At 45.1% G+C, this 19,209-nt stretch overlaps 1 protein-coding gene across 1 annotated transcript in view; it reads right to left on the reverse strand.

The window, feature by feature from the left end:
• Positions 1-345: 345 nt before the first annotated feature.
• The window catches only part of TEKT5 (tektin 5), a 60,750-nt gene continuing 41,886 nt past the window's right edge, over positions 346-19,209 (reverse strand). Inside the window, exons 6-7 of the mRNA XM_006120648.5 lie at positions 6,410-6,564; positions 346-690 (exon numbers count right to left, since the gene is read on the reverse strand). Of these exons, the coding sequence (XP_006120710.1) occupies positions 477-690; positions 6,410-6,564 (369 nt within the window). The 3' untranslated portion in view covers positions 346-476. The remainder of the gene's footprint in view (positions 691-6,409; positions 6,565-19,209) is intronic.

The following is a 19,209-nucleotide window of genomic DNA, read 5'->3' on the forward strand; positions in this document are numbered from 1 at the left end:
TCCAAGACTAGAAGGAACCATTGTTATCCTCTTGGCTGACCTGCTTTATATAACTCAGGGCATAACAATTCCCCAAAATAAATATCAAGCCATCCTGGGTGAGCAATGACTTAGTGTCATCCAGTTATTCCACAACCTGTATGACTCTAGTCTGGTTCATCTGAGCTGAATGATGTTCATATCACTCTAACGCTAGATTTGGCAACCATCAGGACCTTTCACCCCCAATACATTAATACACAGATTTTTTTTCGGTGGTCAGTTTCTGTCCAAAACGTTTTCTTGTCCTACAGCACAGACTGGCTGCAGCTCCTGAGAACAAGTTGTTGTAAGGAAAGAGTGGTGATGGTTTTGATTTTGGTATGTTTATTTCTGTTTTGTTATATTTTTGAAAAACACTAAATGAAAAATATTTCCTTTGTGATTTGCAACCTTTATGTCACATACTGAAAAGACGTAGGAAGACTCGGGCCATTTCAAGTATAGCCAACGAGCCGGGGGGTGCTGGGAAAGATTTTGCGCATGTCCATGCACTTCTTATCAATGAAGAGGGAATTGGCCTTCACAGAAAGGTCATGCTCCAATCTTGCTTTGTTAAGGACCAACAGCTGAAGAGTATCCTGGGCCTCTCGCAAGCGCAGCTTCAGGGTCTGTAATGTATCATCTATAGTAAACACTTCATTGACAAGTCTGAAAAGGGAAGAGGAGACAAGTTACTCAAATGCCTCACAAGCCCTCCCTGTGGTCTGCTCTGCAGGGTGGTGGATGGCTGGGATTTGTCTGCAGGATTAGGGGGGTTACATGTCAAAAAGAAATGTTGGGTTGGACTAAACAAGTATGAAAGCACTTCTGCTCCTTAGCACCTGGGCTTGGCCTGCCCTGCCTTGAGACAGTTTCTGAGAGTAATTTTCTTTCTTCCGCACAGTCTACTGTTAATGAAGCATTTCTAAGGATATCACGGCAGTGCTGACCTTCTATTAGCTGGTATTCTAATGTATTTCTGAACTGGGTGTTATCGAACACATTCCATTTTAGAGGGAGTACAGGATAGACCCTCACAGTCAATTCTGTCAATTGTTCAAAGCACATTTCTACTTTTTTGCTCTGTAAAATAATAAACATCAGTTTTCCCAGGGTCCACCTTAATTTACCATTTAAGATTATTCCCAGTTGCTGCAGTAAAATGTACAGCAAAGCTAACCTTCCTTTATTAATTAGTAGTCTATCTAGTTCCTTCAGCTGTACTGTTGGCACCACACTGAGTTAGAGAACCAGAGCCAATATCAGCATTTTCTTTTAAATAAACAGAAAACTCAGATAACATTTACAGTTTTTAAAAGGTATTTCAATGGGTATTTTCTTCCCCAAGTTGTAACAGTTGAGTATTTGGCTTGAATAATCCTTGTGTTTAACTGAGAGAAACAATGAGTACAAACTATTCCAAGAGCAGAAATACTTCAAGTGCAAAATAGACAGTATATGGTTTTACATTAGCTAGATAGAAGCTTATGAACTCGACTGTATAATTTTTAGTCCAGTAATACTCTAACTCAGAGTTTTACCTGAGTAAGGATTTCATGATGTGGATTCAGGAATTTGTATGAACAAGGGCTAGGGAATTGTGACTGGGTACAATGCACGAGTGGGCAATAATTTTTTCCTGGGGGTCACACTGGAAGAGGCAGGGCCTCAAATGGAAGGGGCGTGGCCAGGATGCTTCCGGGCTTCCCCACCCATATTAAGCACCCTTGCCCCTGGTGGTAGGAGACTTCCCGTGCTCTCCCAACACCAGGCCAGTCAAGGCCTGGGGATGGAGGAGCACACGAAGCCTCCTTCTGCCCTGCCAGGAAGTGCTTTGAGCTCCTTGCAGGGTGGGGCTAGGGCGGGGGATACTTTGCACACTATCTCCATCCCCAGGCCTTTATTGGCCTGGGGCCAGGTACCATGCGAAGTCTCCTCCCACCCTGCCAGAAGTGTGTGGCACTTCTAAGGGAGGGGGTAGGCCACAGGAAATTTCTAAGGTTGGGGGTATGGTGGAGGAAACTTCACATGCTCCTCCTGCCCCCAGGCCAATCAGGCTTTGGGGGCAGGGGATTTGCAAAGTATCCTCCCGTCCTGCCAGGAGAAACTTCATGCACTTTCCTCATCTCCAAACCCTGATTTGGGGGTGGAGCAGCAGCAGAGCATCTGCAGGCCGGATCCACCCACTTGGCAGGCCAGATCCAGCCCGAGGAGGCCCTTTTGCCCACTCCTGGTCCAATGACTTGCAAACCTGCAATTAATCCTGAAACTAACAACCTGTAACAGATCCTTTTGTGGAAGTTCAGGAATGTTTTCTTCATACATCCATATGGAAATTCCTTGCAGACTGAAGAAATTTGTTACATTCAGATAAATAACCAAATATTTAAATGCATCCCCAAAGTATCTAAATATTTGGGTATTTATCTGAATATAACAAACATCTTGAGTTGCGGTGGGGGGTTGCCCATTGCCCCCTCACTAATTGGAATCTCCTTTAGATAAACTAGATATGGACAAGAGAACAGACTCAAGAGCTATCTAGTACTTCCTGATTTCTCTGGATTCAGAGTCCATGACAGTTGCTCATCTCCTTTTCTACTTCTGCATCAAACACAAAGCACAGCTTCCTAATAGACAAACAAAAAACTAGACATAGATTTGGGTTCCCAGATGCCTTTATATTTATGTATTTAGTTTTTTTCCTTCACAGTCTTTGCACTGATATTACACATTGTCATTGGAAAAATCAGCTTCATATGATCATGCAAGAAACCTTGGCTTTCTGAGGAGGCCTGATATATTAGTGCAAAAAAGAAGGTGTCAGAAGCATGCAAGCAGGGAGATGTCCAAGAACATAAATGGATGATCTATATTAAATCCCTGGCTGACAGTCAAAGATTGCCTAAAGTACATCAGTCTACATCCTGCCTACAGAACCATCACATGCCTGGCTGGTAGTCATGAACAGCCTTCTAACATCCCCATCATGAAACCAGGTGGCTCTCCCTGTTCATCAATGGACAAGCTCTGGGATAGGTGGAAAACACATTTATGAAAGGATGCTGAATACAGACCTACTAATAGCTCTCGGGAGCTATGAGACCTGGCAATCCACACAGCAGTGAACCCAGGAATGAACACAGATCCTCTGTCTCTCAAGGAAGTGTGGAAAGTCTACAAAATGGATATGTGGCTGAAGTTGCAATCAAATTACTCAAAGGTGTCTTAGAATTCTGTTGGTGGTTTGTCTGATGCCCACACTTTTAAGAACAGGCCAATGCTCACTGGAACCAGTGAGCATTGGCCAGCGTCAATTGTTCTTAAAAGTGTGGGCATCAGACAAAGTACCTGCAGAGTAGAGCGACACCATCTTAATGTCCCTGTACAAGGGTAGTTGATCTCACCTTGAACGTGACAATTACAAACTGATTTTATAGCTGTCACACCCTGGAATGGTCTTTGCTCATGTTCTGTTTAGCAGGATACAGTTACTCCTTAATAAACATAGTTGTCCCTGGCAACCAGGTTTCACAGCTGACTAAGCTGCATTGAAAATTTAACCCTCCATTTTGTGGCACAGCAGCTTTTGATTCAGTCAGCAAATGAGCATGCTGGCTTGCCATGAAAGGAGCTGGCATTCTAAATCTTCTGATCTTTACACAAGTACCAATGTAAGAGTGCACATTTGTTCCCAGCTTTTGCCACATTTCTACATACCCTTGGGTGTGCTGCAAGGTTGCATTCTCACTTCAGTACCATTCTGTAAAGCTAGTAGCTTGCCCCTATATCTATTGGAATCCAAGGTGGTCAAGAAGTGTCCATCGATAAAGACACCGACAACGCTGCTTGCTTGTGGAGAAGTCAGAGAATTTCTGGCGCACCCTCCAAAATCTCATGACACTGTCTTCACTGTGGGGCTGAATGTCTTCATGGCAGAAGATCAAGGTTCAGAACTTTGGAGCTTGGCCATCAGAACACCTGATACAGGTGGGATCAAGTATCATGGAGAGCGCTTACAGGCTCACCAACCTGGGCTGCTGGCAATGTTCAGTCACAGTGAACCAGAGGTTCTTTGAAAAGGTCTTGCTGTCTCCTGCATGAAGGCCATGTCTTGCTCTGTGGTAGTGAATCAGTGCAACAGCACCCCCCTCTGGCCAAGCATGGCACTGCAAGTGGGCTCACAACCCAGTGGAGATGCCAGTCTATTCTGGAGCCCAGAAGTCTGAATCCCCCCTGCTTTTTTTTTTTCACTCACAGTTCATCAGTGGCTCCACTCCACTGGATTCCAGCTCCGGGCCCTTGTGCTAAAGAAGCAGGATCCCATGGTTCCTTGACTCAGAAACTCAGAGCACTGTCATTCTGCCCCTGGGTTTCAGGCTCTCCAGCCTGTTGGTCAGCTTGTCCCCTCCTGAACTTTTGCCCCTGGGCAGCTCTTTAGTAGCTTTCTGGCAGGAGCTCACTCCTGGTAACTATCCTGCCCCTCTGCTCCACAGCCCTTTTATCCAGGCAGCAGATGTGAGATAAATTCATGGAGGTTAGGTCCATCAATACTTACTAGCCACAATGGGTAGGAATAGTGTCCCTAGTCTCTGTCAGTGGCTGGAAATGGATGACAAGAGAGGGATCACATGATGATTACCTGTTCTGTTCTTTCTGGGGCATCTGGCATTGGCCACTGTCAGCAGACAGGATACTGGGCTAAATGGACCTTTGGTCTGACCCAGTATGGCTGTTCTTATGAGTAACCAATCAGAAATGGTTGGCTGTGCCTGTATTAGCCCTTTGGTGGCTGGACTGGCTTGAGCTGCATATTCTCCATGGCACTTGTTTATGGGCACAAAAATGCCTTGGTGCTGACAGTTCAGGATTTATCAAACTTGGGTGTATAGCCTGTGTTGCAATACTGGTCTTCATGTAGGCAGACTGGGAGTGGCTAGAGGTATTCATTATGCCCTGTCAGCCCCAAATCCTGAGTATAAAGTGGTTTACCTTTGTGTGAAATGCCATTATTTCATAGAGTTGGCCTTCCTTCAATCACTCATATTTAAAAGCAGCAGTGCATGCTGTCTGGCCATGTCACCAGGAAATGCTGAATTTAACTTCCTTTTTGGCTAATGTAGCCCAGAAGCATCTCTCAGCCGCACGCCTGACCATGAGTGCCTGGGTCGCAAACAAGCATCAACATGGAGCTTGCTAGAGATCCTGTATCTGGTTGCTGTGTGAGGAGAGGAATCTGTGCAGGCAAATCTTCAAAGTGGCAGAAGAAATGCTGGTATCTATGCCAAAATCGCACAGGGCATGGTGGAAAAAAGGATACAGCAAGGAGGCCCAGCAGTGTGATATGAAAATAAAGGTGCTCAAGCAAGCATGCCAGAAGACAAGGAGGCAGGTCAGTCTGGGTCAGTGCTGCAAACATGCCACTTCTATGCAGGCTGTATGGGATTCTAAGGGGGCACCCAAGTACTGTCCCAAAGCTGTCCTTGGATACTGCCCAAGTGACCCTTCAGGCAGTCTCAGGCAACAACGAGGAGGAAATTGTAGATGAGAAGGAGAATGCTCAGCAGGTAGGTGGAGGATCTGATCTCACCTACAGCCAGGGCCATTTTTTTAAACTTTAGAGCCAATACCCTCCCAGGATCTATTACTGCCAAACCCTGATGGCCAGCAAGGACCTTTTGGTGAATTAATCTTGCTACAGTGGATTAAGGTAATTGGGTTTTATCTGTTTGATCAGCCCTGAGGGGTACAGTGGAGGCCTACACAGTGGGGGTTTCCTGGATTAGTTTGTTAACGTGTCTCTGCCCACAAAAGCTTATGCCCAAATAAACCAGTTAGTCTTTAAGGTACCATAGGACTCCTTGTTGATTATGTATAGCAAAATTTTAGATGGGGATCAGCAATCAATCATTTGTAATAAGTGGTTTAGTATGGTACAGCGATACAGACTCCTCAGGGGATAAACTTAACATCTTTAAATTAAGATATTGTTAAAGGGAAACCCTACTATTGCCTATTCAATAGGCTTGCAAAACAGTTCAGTAATCTGAAGTCAATTACAGAACTGAATCTGAAGAGATGCTAGGCATGTGCAACACACTGAAGTCTCAAACAGAGGTGGTAGAGGGTCTTCAGTGGGAACTGCACATGTTCAGATTCTCAAGTTTGGGCCTCTGGTTTGACTTTGGACATAGTTGGATTGGATTATACCTTTTTCTTCTAGGTCTTGCGATTGTAATTAATTTTATCATGTAGCCAATATCATTCTACTGTGAGACTTCTCTCTTTGTGGACTCTTCATTCATTGAAATAGGCCAGAGTTAATCCAGTTGAAATTCTTCCTCAATACTACCATCTGTGAGATGAGTGAACCCTGGCATGCACTTACTTAAATTGAGGTATGTCACGGCAAAGTTCTACATTGGGTCGTCGTGTTCTTCCCTCTAGGCGGGTCTGAGCTACTTTCAGTGGGCACTCCTTTGCCATTATAGCTCTCTCCAGCAACATGATTGTGTTTTCCGTCTGGAAGATTTCTTGAAGTGTCTGAAGAAAACAGAACATTTTTATGGGCCTCACCATATACTAAACTGGAATTCAACACTACTGCTCTTCCCTGCCTCCATTTTTATTAAGCATTTGTGTTCAGCTATAGATGAGCAGCTTAATTTGCCCATCATACGGACAGCAACTTCCAGGAGCCAAGGAGAATATTTGCCACTGTTTCTGAAAGGGATGCTCAATAGTAGATAGGAATCCCTATTGAAGAATATTTTCCTCTTTTCTGTTTAAAGATCACCATTAATGGGAGCTCTGAGCTCAGAACAAGAGGAGAATGGGCTCAAAGGAACCTAGAAACATGCTTTCTGGGAACATTAGTTTAAACACCCTCGTCATTAAGAAATTATGTCTGATTCATGGTCCAATTTTGTCTCACTTCAACTTTCAGAAACTGGCTCATGTCTTGCCTTTCTCTGCTAGACTGAAAGACCATTATCATTATCATCCCCTCCCAACCGTGGACAGTACCTATAGACAAGTGACTCAAACTTTTTGGCCCATGGACCACCTGGTTCAATGTAAACCTTTCTGCAGACCACCAGTTGCTAATGGACACTCACCATTAATTACATAATTACGCCCAAGCCATTTTGCTAGTGCTGCTGTTAGGGAGACTGTTTGATAATTTATATTAAACCAGACTAAGTGCTTTAACTTTCTCATGTTAGTTTTGTAAACCAGTCTGTCATAGAGAGTCAACTGTATACTATCGGTTACAGCGAGTCAACCATAATAAGCCACTACTACGGCGGCCCTTTATTGTGCGAGCTCGAGCCTGCACCCACGCTGGATCCGTCAGTCAGCGGAGTAGGGGGGTTCGGACCCGCCCCCTCTCCGAACCCCGGCCCAGGGCCCTAATGGCAGGGACCCACGGTCCCTCCCTAGCGGATGGGGGAAGTGCCCCAAAACGCACCCGCTCACGGGCTCCACGACCCTGCCCTGGGCCACTTCCTACTCCACCAGGCCTCCTGGCCCGCCCCTCCCGTGATATCTCTTCTCACCTCTTCCTCCTCCTTCTTTCCTACCGCTCCGTTTGCCTCTCTCCCTTTCACCGTGCCGGCCCCAGGTTTAAATCCCCCGCCGGCTTCGCTCCCCCTCCCCGTCGCTTCCCCCGTGACCTCATCAGTCCGCGCCTCCCCGGCCCCTCCCCCCGGGCCCTGCCGATCGGCGCCCTTTGCCTCCCGGCGCTCCCCGCGCCAACTTCCGGTGCGGCCGCGCAGCCCGCCGTGTCGGGCCCGTCCGGGCTCCCCACCCCCCGGTGTGCCTGCCCGGCATCCCCCCGAGCGCTCTGAGTGCAGGGCGGGAGCGCCCCGTCACAAGTTTATCAAACTTCATTTTAAATAAAATAAAATCATAATTTATATCCAATGCAAAAGATTTCAGTATTCTTTTTATTTATAGGCTTCAGAGGGGTAGCGGAGTTAGTCTGTAACAGGAAAAACTTAAAAAACAACATAGTCTAGTAGCACTTCAAAGACTAACAATACATGTAGATGGAATCATGAGCTTTCATAGGTGCAACCCACTTCTTCAGATGACTGGCGTCATTAGAAGTCTGGATCCAAGTATAAATAAGGGAAGGGGTAGGGGGAGAAGAGGTAAAAAAGAGAAAAAGGAGGGGAGAGAAAGAAAAAAAAAAGAGAGAGCGAGATAGTGAGTCTATGTTTCAAGTAGTTACAAGAGGTTGTAGAGAACAATTCACATCTCCATTATTTGGTTTGTTGATTAAGTCATTAGGATGTGGAAGGTAGTGTGTGATCCAGCCAATATCCCTGTTCATACCATTAGCATAAGAATTAAACTTGTAAATGAAGTTAAGTTCCAATCCTTCCCTGTGCATTTGGCTTATGGAATTGGCCTGAAACAATACGGTGATTTGGAGATTCATTAGTAAGCGTCTAGGCAGAGTAAAGTGTTCTCCAACAGGTTTTTGTGTATTGTCTTTTTGGATATCTGATTCATGTCCATTAATTCTTTCCCGTAGAGATTGTCCAGTTTGGCCAATATACATGGCAGTGGGGGCATTTTTGGCATTTGATGGCATCGATCACATTAGTGGATATGCAGTTAAATGAGCTTCTGATTTGGTGGCTGATATGGTTGGTTCCAGTGATGAAATTGCTAGTGTAGATGTATGGACAGAGTTGGCACCGGGGCTGATTGCAGGGTTGGATTCCTGGATGTTTATGACGGAGGTGTGTTGCATAATTACTAGAAAGAATTTGTTTGAGGTTTGGGGGTTGTCTGTAGGCAAGGATTGGCCGTTCCCCCAAGGCCTCTGAGAGTGAGGGGTCATTTTCCAGGCTAGGTTGTAGATTGCTGATAATGCATAGGTGGAGTTTAAGTTGTGGGCTGTGGGTGATGACAAGTGGAATTCTGTTGTTTTCTCTTTTGGGTCTGTCTTGAAGTTGTTCATGTCTGGGTACTCTTCTGGCTCTGTCAATCTGTTTTTTTATTTCTCCGGATGGGTATTTCAGGTTTACAAATGCTCTATATACGTCTTAGAACCATAGAATCCCAGGGCTGGAAGAGACCTCAGGAGGTCATCAAGTCCAGCCCTCCACCCAAAACAGGACCATTCGCAATTAAACCATCCCAGCCAGGGCTTTGTCAAGACAAGACTTAAAAACTAGGGCTGTCAAGAGATTAAAAAATTTAATTGTGATTAATCGTGCAATTAATTTCATGTTCCTCACCTTTGAAACTCTGTGTCAGCATTTCAATGTGGCAGCACTACATGGAGCCCGGGATCAGCTGGAGTCCCCAGCTGATCCTGGGCTCCATGCAGCACAGCCCCTTGAAAGCACTGTAGTGGCATTTCCAAGGAGCAGCACATTAGGAGCCGGGGATCAACTGGGAACTTCAACTGATCCCCGGCTCCTAATGCACTGCCCCTTTAAAGTGCCAAAATGGCACTTCAAAGGGGCTTCACCTTGCAAAGCCCCTTTGAATTGCCACTCTGGTCCTTCAAAGGGGCTTTGCAACAGCAAAGTGGCACTTCAAAGGGGCAGCACAGCATCAACACCTGCAATTAACGCGTTAAAAAATTAATGCATTAATCCTGTCCTTTGTTAATCGCAGGCGTAAATGCAGGTCAATTGACAGCCCCATTAAAAACCTCTAGGGATGAAGATTCCACCACCTCTCTAGGGAAACCCATTCCAGTGCTTTACCACCCTCCTAGTGAAATAGTTTTTCCTAAAATCCAACCTAGACCTCACCCACTGTAACGTGAGACCATTGTTACTTGTTCTGCCACCTGTCACTACTAAGAACAGCCTTTCTCCATCCTCTTTGGAACCTCTCTTCAGGAAGTTGAAGGCTGCTCTCAAATCCCCCCCTCACTCTTCTCTTCTGCAGGCTAAACAAACCCAAATCCCTCAGTCTCTCCTCATAGGTCATATGCTCCAGCCCCCTAATCATGTTGGTTGCCCTCAGCTGGACCCTCTCCAATGCGTCCACATCTGGAATACTGTGGCCAGTTCTGGGCCCCCCACTATAGAAAGGATTTGGATGCATTGGAGAGGATCCAGCTGAGGGCAACCAACATGAGATGAAACTGTAATGTAAAATCCTCCAGCATGGGGAGGAAAAGCAGCATATCTGTCACAGTAACTGTTTCTCAGGGAAACCGAGCAGGACACCACTGGAGTAAGGTGGAGGAGGAGGGGACTCAGCAGCATCTTGTCTACTGTGTTGACATTTCTATCTGAGCACATGGGAGGTTGTGGGAGGAGCAGGGATGTGATGAGGATAAGCCCAAATGTGACCAGTACAGTTCTATTGACCACATCCCCAGCCAGCAAAACATGGCCACTATTGTAACCCAGAGCAGTGATAGTGAGCGTGTTCTATCCCCTCTCCTCCAGCTGGAGTGAAGTATTCTGTGAAAAACCCAGAGCTTTATGTGTTGTGGAAGGGACAGAGCAGAGCCCTCTATGTACAACTCTGAACACAGAGGTCAGGGCAGCTGCAGCAGGCCCCATGGTTTGAGGGCCTGCACAGAGCCCAGGGCAGCCTGAGGGAGCACTGGGGATGCCAGGGGCTGACAGCATAGCTCTGGCCTGCCACCATATTCACCGGCAGCGTCAGGAAGTGGAGCAACCCACAGCCTGCTTTGCTCTGCCATCTCCCAGCCCGGTCACCCCGCTTCACCAAGGCAGCAGGAAGCAGAGTAACCCAGTTCTAGCCTACTCCACTCCCTGGGTACGTCTAAACTACATGCCTCCGTCGACGGAGGCATGTAGATTAGCCAGATCAGCAGAGGGAAATGAAGCCGCGATTAAAATAATCGCAGCTTCATTTAAATTTAAATGGCTGCCCCGCTCTGCCGATCAGCTGTTTGTCGGCAGATTGGGGCAGTCTGGACGCGCCGCGCCGACAAAGAAGCCTTTCTTGATTGGCACAGGTATGCCTCGTGAAACCAGGTTTACCTGTGCCGATCAAGAAAGGCTTCTTTGTCGGCGCGTCGCGTCCAGACTGCCCCGATCTGCCGACAAACAGCTGATCGGCAGAGCGGGGCAGCCATTTAAATTTAAATGAAGCCGCGATTATTTTAATCGCGGTTTCATTTCCCTCTGCCGATCTGGCTAATCTACATGCCTCCGTTGACGGAGGCATGTAGTCTAGACACACCCCCTGAGAGATGCATCTAGGAGCCAGGCTTGTGGGAGCAAAGCGGCCCAAGTCAGGTTGCTCTGCTTCCCACTACCACGGTGAGTGAGGAGGGATCTGACCCCTGCTCCTGGGCTCAGGCTCCCCAGATACTCCTATTGGCTGTGCTGCTTGCAGGAGGGGGTTTGGGGAAAGGAGGGACAGAGCAAGGGCAGGAAGAGGTAGGGCATGCGGAGCAGGGGCAGGGCTTGGTGGAAGGAGTGAGGACAGGTCAAGAGCAGAGCAGAGCAGAGCAGAGGCAGACCCTGAGATGGAGGTGTGTTTGTCCCAGGACCTGCATCCTTCACAGTGACGGCCCTGGCTAAGCAGATCCAATATATGGCAGTGCATGTTTTATTCTAAGATTGACAGACTCAGTCTCACAATCCTGTTAGTCTCTTGTGAAAAGCCCATTGCCTTGAATTTCACCTTCAGTGAGCAAAGAGAACATTAGGACCAGATTCTCGCTTTGGCCCACTTCTACCCACCTCCACTTATGTGCAGGGGAAGGTGTGCATTCACATGTGCCCACAATGCATATACAAATATCCAGCAGACATTGCACCTCCTCCTACCGCCCAACCCTCTGCCACGAGCGTTTCTTTTTATTGTGGCTGTCTTTATACCTTAATTGTCACTAGAAATAGTCACAGAGTTATGAGAATTTTATTATATAAGTAAATTACTGAAATATTTCTCAGTTTTATGTGTTAAACTATAAATCCCTTTTGAATTTGCACAAGTAGAAATAACTTCAATGCACAAAATGGCTTTAGTAAATGCTCAGATGTATCGCGCGCACAGGTGAGAATAATCTGAAAGTATATTATACTCAGTCAAGGAAACAGATTACTGCCTTGAGAAAACAACTCATTCCCTGTTCATTCACTGAAAAAATATTATTTGAACCTGCCTATGAACTAACAACGCAAACAAGACATACAGACATCTTTAAACTTTGACTGATTGCATTTCTAATAGATATGGTTTAAACTTATTCTGTGTTCCTGGTTAAAGCCTCTATTTTTTAAACACCGTCATCTGGACATACAAAGAAAAATGCCCTAGGGTAATCACCTCCAACGCATGGCAAAAGCTCTATACAAATAGCCCTTGATTACACATGCTGGCTCCATATTGGAGCAATTCATTCAAATAATCTAAAATGCATAACTGGATTGGTGGGGAGAATCACCAGATAGTGTTGCACCAGCCCACGTCATTTCTGGAGGGCATCCAAAGGCAGTAAGAAAAAACAATAAGCCCTGAACTGTGTGCTCCTGAGAGAGTCTAACCAGAGTTTTGGCTTTAGCAGCCAGCCAACACTACAGTAGCATTTTGTGCTGTCACATTCCTCAGGGTTCATATAAACTACTTCTCACTTCTACCTCACCAAGGTTGTGGTTGTTACTTGCTGGATTCAGTATTACTGGGGACAAGAGCTGCTGAACTTTCACTCATACTTTATGTTGTGATCAAAATAACCTTACACACAACTTTAAAATGTTATATTCAGTCCCTAGCTGTGAATGTCCTTGTTTCTGTGGTTTTTACTAAGTGTATAGGAGCTGAACATACTAAGGTACAAAGCAAGATAGCAGAGTATTTTGTAATTGCATCTGTTTTATGAGCATTTGCTTCATGGTCTGTTGTACATAGTTCATGTTTAAGTAATTTCATTTCCCTGAGCGATTGGTGCAATTATGGCTGATTTTGCAATTATATGGAGATATACCTACCTCACAGAACTGGAAGGGACCTTAACAGGTCATCAAGTTCAGTCCCCTGCCCTCATGGCAGGACCAAGTACCATCCCTGACAGATTTGCCCCAGATCCCTATATAGCCCCCTCAAGGATTGAGCAGGCCAATGCTCAAACCACTGAGTTTTTCCTACCTCATAGTATAACATATGAGCATAGTATTTCAAGGTTTGGCATTGTGATGGACAGGAGGTGTGCTCGCCAGCACCCAATGACTAAAGGGTTACACTCAGTGGGTGTTAGCAGAAAGTCAGGAAAACCAATGAGAAAGACTGTTGAAATATGAATTGTATATAGATATCTGCTGCCATTTTTCTTTATGAAATTTCTAAGTTAAAGGCTGGAGGGAGCAGATGCAATAATCAGAATTACCATCCCTATAAAAAAAAATATATTGGACCTGGGAGTGAACTGGGCCTTGAAGTAAGGATCAACATGGATAATGTGTAGATGGAAAATGTACATTTAGTAGCAATCGGGTTATTTTTCTGTATTTTGCTGTTTAGTAAACCTTTTCTGTGTAAAATCCATGTGTTCCCTTTCATTCACTATTTAAGCTGTGCCCAGAGATATCATTATTTCTCTGTTTTAATTTGCTCTTTTCTCTGTTGCTCTGTGACACCTAGGAACCAAGTACGCTTTATCAAGTATAACTTTTTGTTTTGTTAATAAAATCACCTTTTTTAAGGCGATGACCTGATTCTTGTGTCCTGGAAGAAAACAGGAGGTCTGTGCCTGGGCGTGCATGCCTAAGACTGAGAGGTCAGCTACCAGAGACTGCAGTTTGGTTTGTTTGTTTTCCAAGCTCTCTTGTGGTAAAAGAGCTTGGAGACTCTGGAAGAAGTCCAAGTGCTTCCTTCCTGGCTCAAGAAGAAAGAGGTCACTTTTGTTTCACTTGGTGATGGCAGCTATCTTCCAAAGTCAGTGAATCTGTGACTTTGGGAAGTCTTTGTAAGCAGACGCCTATAGAGGTAAGGTATTTAAGATCTCTTGCAGGCCCTCACTTTCTGCACTCGGGCTATGTCTACACTGCCAGTTTTGCCAGCACTGAGTATACAAAAGAAAGTAGTGTGGACATTTTCTTTTTGCGCAAAAACCCCTTTTCCCACCAGATCGGTAAACCTCTTTTTTGGGGGCATAAGGATCTGGCAGGAAAAGGGGATTTTGCACAAAAAGAAAACGTCCACACTACTTTTTTTCTGCAAAAACCCTTTGCGCAAATTGACATGCATAAATTATGAAAATGAGGCCCAACAATATGCTAATCCGTACCTCATTTGCATACTCACTGCTGGCAAAACTGGTAGTGTAGACATCGCCTCAGAGTGCCAGAGTGGGGAACAGACCTGACAGGCATGAAACTTACATTTCTTATACAGGTACTGTGATATCGCAACTCCCCAAGGAGGCCCCTGGGCAAGAGGTTGGGGGGGGCTCTTGTGATATAAATAAATTTCTTACTGGTACTATTGTGAGATGGGGGGAGGGCTCAAGATAGGAGGTTGGAAAATATCTGGGTGTGTGGGGACTCAGGGCAGAGTGTGAGTGTGAGTGTGTGTAGGAGCTTGTGAGGGATGGCAGGTGAGGCTGAAGTCCTCCCCTCCCCAGCCCCCTTTGTTTTGTACCAGGATTTTGCTTGAGTAGGCGATAAGTGCCCAATATTTAGCTTTTGATGTCATTTGGGTGTTGAATATGACTCTAACACTTAACACCATGCCCACCAGAGCAGGCAGTGAGGAAAGTTTGCTGTCCCTCAAAGAGGTAAGCAATAGAGAAGTACCTGAGACATGGCTGTATGGGGGGTGGAGGAAGAGGTCCCTTTAAGCACAAGCCTCAGATAGCCTCAGGCAGCAGCTCCAGGAAGTAACTGCTGTCTTGATGCCCTGCCCAAAGTCTTCTGGGGGTCTTTAAATGCAATTCAGCCTCCAATCACTGTGGATGCAATATTTCGAAATTGCTCAATGCTATTTCGATGGGCATTTGTAGTGTGGACACGATATTTTGAAATAAGCTATTTCATAGTTTTTATTCCAAAATAGCTTACTTCGAAATAAGCATGTACCCTTACAGATGTACCCTTACAGACTAAACAAAAAATATATAGATAGTAGATATTATATAGTATAAACTGAGGGACAAGCCAATCCTTGTCTACGGGCTTGAAACAAATTCTTTCCAGTAACCTCGCATCACTCCTCAAAAATACTCACCTAGGAACCCATCCCTGCAATAAACCCTAATGCCAACTCTGTCCACACATCTACACAAGTAACATCATCACAGGACCTAACCACATAAGCCACCACATCAGAGTCTCATACAACTGCACATTCACTAAATTGATTTGTGCCATCAAATGACCCTCTGCCATGTAGATTGATCAAACTGGACTGTCTCCAGTGACAAAGAATTAATGGACACAAATCAGATATTCAAAATGGTAACCTGTTGGGAACATTTTAACTTGCCTGGACACTCATTCATGGATTTAGATGTGGCTATTCTCTTACAAAGCAATTTCAGGAATGAACTAGAGAGAGAGAATCTGGCCTTCATATGCTTATTTGATACTGTTTCGCATGGCTTGAACAAAGACCGGAATCGGATGGGCCGTCATACACAACACCCAAATAACATCAAAAGCTAAGTATTGGGCACTTACAGCCCACTCTATCAGCCTCATTTAGCACAAACACTTTAACTGACCTTTTTTTTTTTCTTTCCACTTTCCCCCTTTTTGTGCTTTATAATTCAACATCTGTGCCTCTTGCTCCATATTTGTCATCTGAAGAAGTGGGTTGTACCCATGAAAACTCATGATATTATCTATGTATTTTTGGTTAATCTCTAAGGGTATGTCTACACTATCACCCTAGTTCGAACTAGGGTGGTTAATGTAGGCAACCGAAGTTGCAAATGAAGCCCGGGATTTGAATTTCCCGGGCTTCATTTGCATCTTGCCGGGCGCCGCCATTTTTAAAGCCCCGCTAGTTCGGACTCCGTGCCCGCGGCTACACGCGGCACAGAGTAGGTAGTTCGGATTAGGCTTCCTATTCTGAACTACCGTTACTCCTCATGGACTTCATTTGCAACTTCGGTTTCCTACATTAACCACCCTAGTTCGAACTAGGGTGGTAGTGTAGACATACCCTAAGATTCTACAGGACCATTGTAGGTTTTTTTTTTATCAGTAATGCCAGTCACAGATTACTTGCACAATAATGTCACAGCAGAGTATGAGAGAATGTCTTCATTTCCATCACAGTACTAGCAAAGTTTCACTCATGGTGGATAGCCCAGTCAGTCCAATATGCCTTCACACAGCAGCTTAGCAGAGTCCTTCTATGAGTATACATTGCAGCTGAGAGCCACCCTCAGAGCCTATGCAGACAGGCTCATGCTGCCAAGGCTCACAAGCACCCAACCCCCTATGCTTTAGTTGGGGTGACTCTCCTGACTGCACCAGAGCCACGAAGCCCACATAAGTGATTTTAGCCTATTAATGCTAAGGCTACCTGTGTCTACACTGGAATCCAAGATGCTATTGTAGATTGGATAGAAATATCCATATTAGTATGGCTAAAAATAGCAGAGTAGATACAGGGGTGCAACACGAATCAGTACTCAGGGTCCCTGGTGGTTTTGTACAGCCTGCGCTCTTAAGCATGCTAGCACTGGTATGTCTGCTTGAGCTACAATCACACCTCAGAATACAGGGTATATATACACCATGTGTGTGAGGGGAGTTCATGTTCCATGCCAAACAAACCTTGTTGGCATGACCAATATATCACTTAATCGTGGTCCTGCTCTGTTCACACTCACAAATTCTCTTTTCCCCCCATGCTCTTCCATGAAGTGCTCTATTGTAGATTACAGCCCCATGGCATGCTGGCAGAACAGGGCTCTCCTCCATTGAATGGCTGTGGACCATTCCCTTCCTTCTGACCCCCACATAGGAAAACAGTGATTCTATTCACATCAGTGAAAGCACCGATAGCATGAGATTCATCTCATTCCAGTGAGAGAACTTTGCTCTCCTCCACAGGGTGGCTTTCAGGAGAAATGGGCAAAGTGACTTTTCACGTTTAGATGTTTGTCAGCCTAATATGTGTCCATTTCTGGACAACAATACATATTTCCCCGTTTAAACAGGTTTTTCTGAGCAGGTTTGAGCTAACAACCTTTGCAATCACTTCTGAGTCACAATTCAATAATCACAGGATTCTTTTAAACAAGTCCCACTATTAAAGAATAAAATTACTGTGTTCAGCTATCAAGAATAGGTGTGAAAAGCTGTCAGAGCCTGAGATATGAGGGCTGAAAATACCCCCATGCAAACAAGGGTCAGTGGTGTAATCTACTGTGGAGAAGGAGTCCCAAACCTGCTGTCCACCCCTGTTTTCCACCTCAACATTTTACTACCCACTGAGGCTGTGTCGACACTGCAACCCTATTTCAGGATACCAGAGTATCCTGAAATAGCTATCCCATGTCTTCACAGCAAGCCCGTTATTTCGGGCTCACTATTCTGACGTCCCTCAATCTGATTCTGTGAGGAGTTGCAGTGGGGGAGGTCCAGGTTGGACATTAGGAAAAGCTATTTCACTAGAAGGGAGGTGAAGCACTGGAATGGGTTACCTAGGAAAGTGGTAGAATCTCCATCCCTAGATGTTTTTAAGTCCCAGCTTGACAAAGCCCTGGATGGGATGATTTAGTTGGGGTTGTTCCTGCTTTGGGTAGGGGGCTGGACTTGATGACCTCCTGATGTCTCTTCCAACCCAAGGATTCTATGATTCTAATTGTGCTTTATTTTGGAATTTGATACTGTGTAGACAGCGTCAAATGATGAAATAAGCTATTTTGAAATAGTATTGAAATAAGATACGCAATTTGCATAGCTCAAATTGCGTGTCTTATTTTGAGTTATGGTGCTGTGTAGATGCACTTTGTGTGTGCTTTTCAATGTGAGTGCAGGTCACAGCAATTTCTTTCCTCCCCCATCAAGTTATAATATATCTTTATCCATGCTTATTATACACTAAGGGCACATCTACACAGCAGGGCTAAAGCTGAAATAAGCTCATAGACTCCTAGACTTTAAGGTCAGAAGGGACCATTATGATCATCTAGTCTGACCCCCTGCACAGTGCAGGCCACAGAATCTCACCCACCCCTTCCCAGAATAATCCTCTCACCTATATCTCAGATATTGAAGCCTTCAAATACTTTGAAGACCCCAAGATGCAGAGAATCCTCCAGCTGTGATCTGTACCCCATGCTACAGAGGAAGGCAAAAAACCTCCAGGGCCTCTGCCAATCTACCCTGGAGGAAAATTCCTTCCCGACCCCAAATATGGCCATCAGCTAAACCCTGAGCATGTGGGCAAGACTCACCAGCCAGACACCCAGAAAGTTCTCTATAGTAACTCCTATCATCCCTCCATTGACCTATTTACCACTGAGAATGAATGGTCAATTAGTTACCAAGATCATGTTATCTCATCAAACCATCCCCTTCATAAACCCATCTAGTTTAATCTTGAAGCCAGATAGATCTTTTGCCCCCACTACTTCCCTTGGAAGGCCATTCCAGAACCTCACTCCTCTAATGGTTAGAAACCTTTGTCTAATCTCAAGTCTAAACTTCCTACTAGCCAGCTTATATCCATTTGTTCTTGTGTCCACATTGGTATTAAGCTTAAATAATTCCTCTCCCTCCCTGGTATTAATCCCTCTAATATATTTAAAGAGTGCAATCATGTCCCCCCTCAGCCTTCTTTTGGTTACGGTAAACAAGCCAAGCTCCTTGAGTCTCCTTTCATAAGACAAGTTTTCCATTCCTCGGATCCTCCTAGTGGCCCTTCTTTGTACCTGTTTGAATTCATCCTTCTTGAACATGGGAGACCAGAACGGCACACAGTATTCCAAATGGGGTCTCACCAATGCCTTGTATAATGGCACTAACACCTCCTTATCCCTACTGGAAATACCTCGCCTAATACATCCCAAGACCTTATTAGCCTTTTTCATGGCCATGTCACAATGGTGGCTCATAGTCATCCTATAATCAACCAGGACTCCAAGGTCCTTCTCCTCCTCCGTTGCTTCCAACCTATGTGTCCCCAGCTTATAACTAAAATTCTTGTTATTAATTCCTAAATGCATAACCTTACACTTCTCACTATTAAATTTCATCCTATTGCTATCACTCC

Source organism: Pelodiscus sinensis, chromosome 15 (genome assembly GCF_052426305.1).
Source record: "Pelodiscus sinensis isolate ZL-2025 chromosome 15, ASM5242630v1, whole genome shotgun sequence".
Classification (NCBI taxonomy): domain Eukaryota; kingdom Metazoa; phylum Chordata; order Testudines; family Trionychidae; genus Pelodiscus; species Pelodiscus sinensis.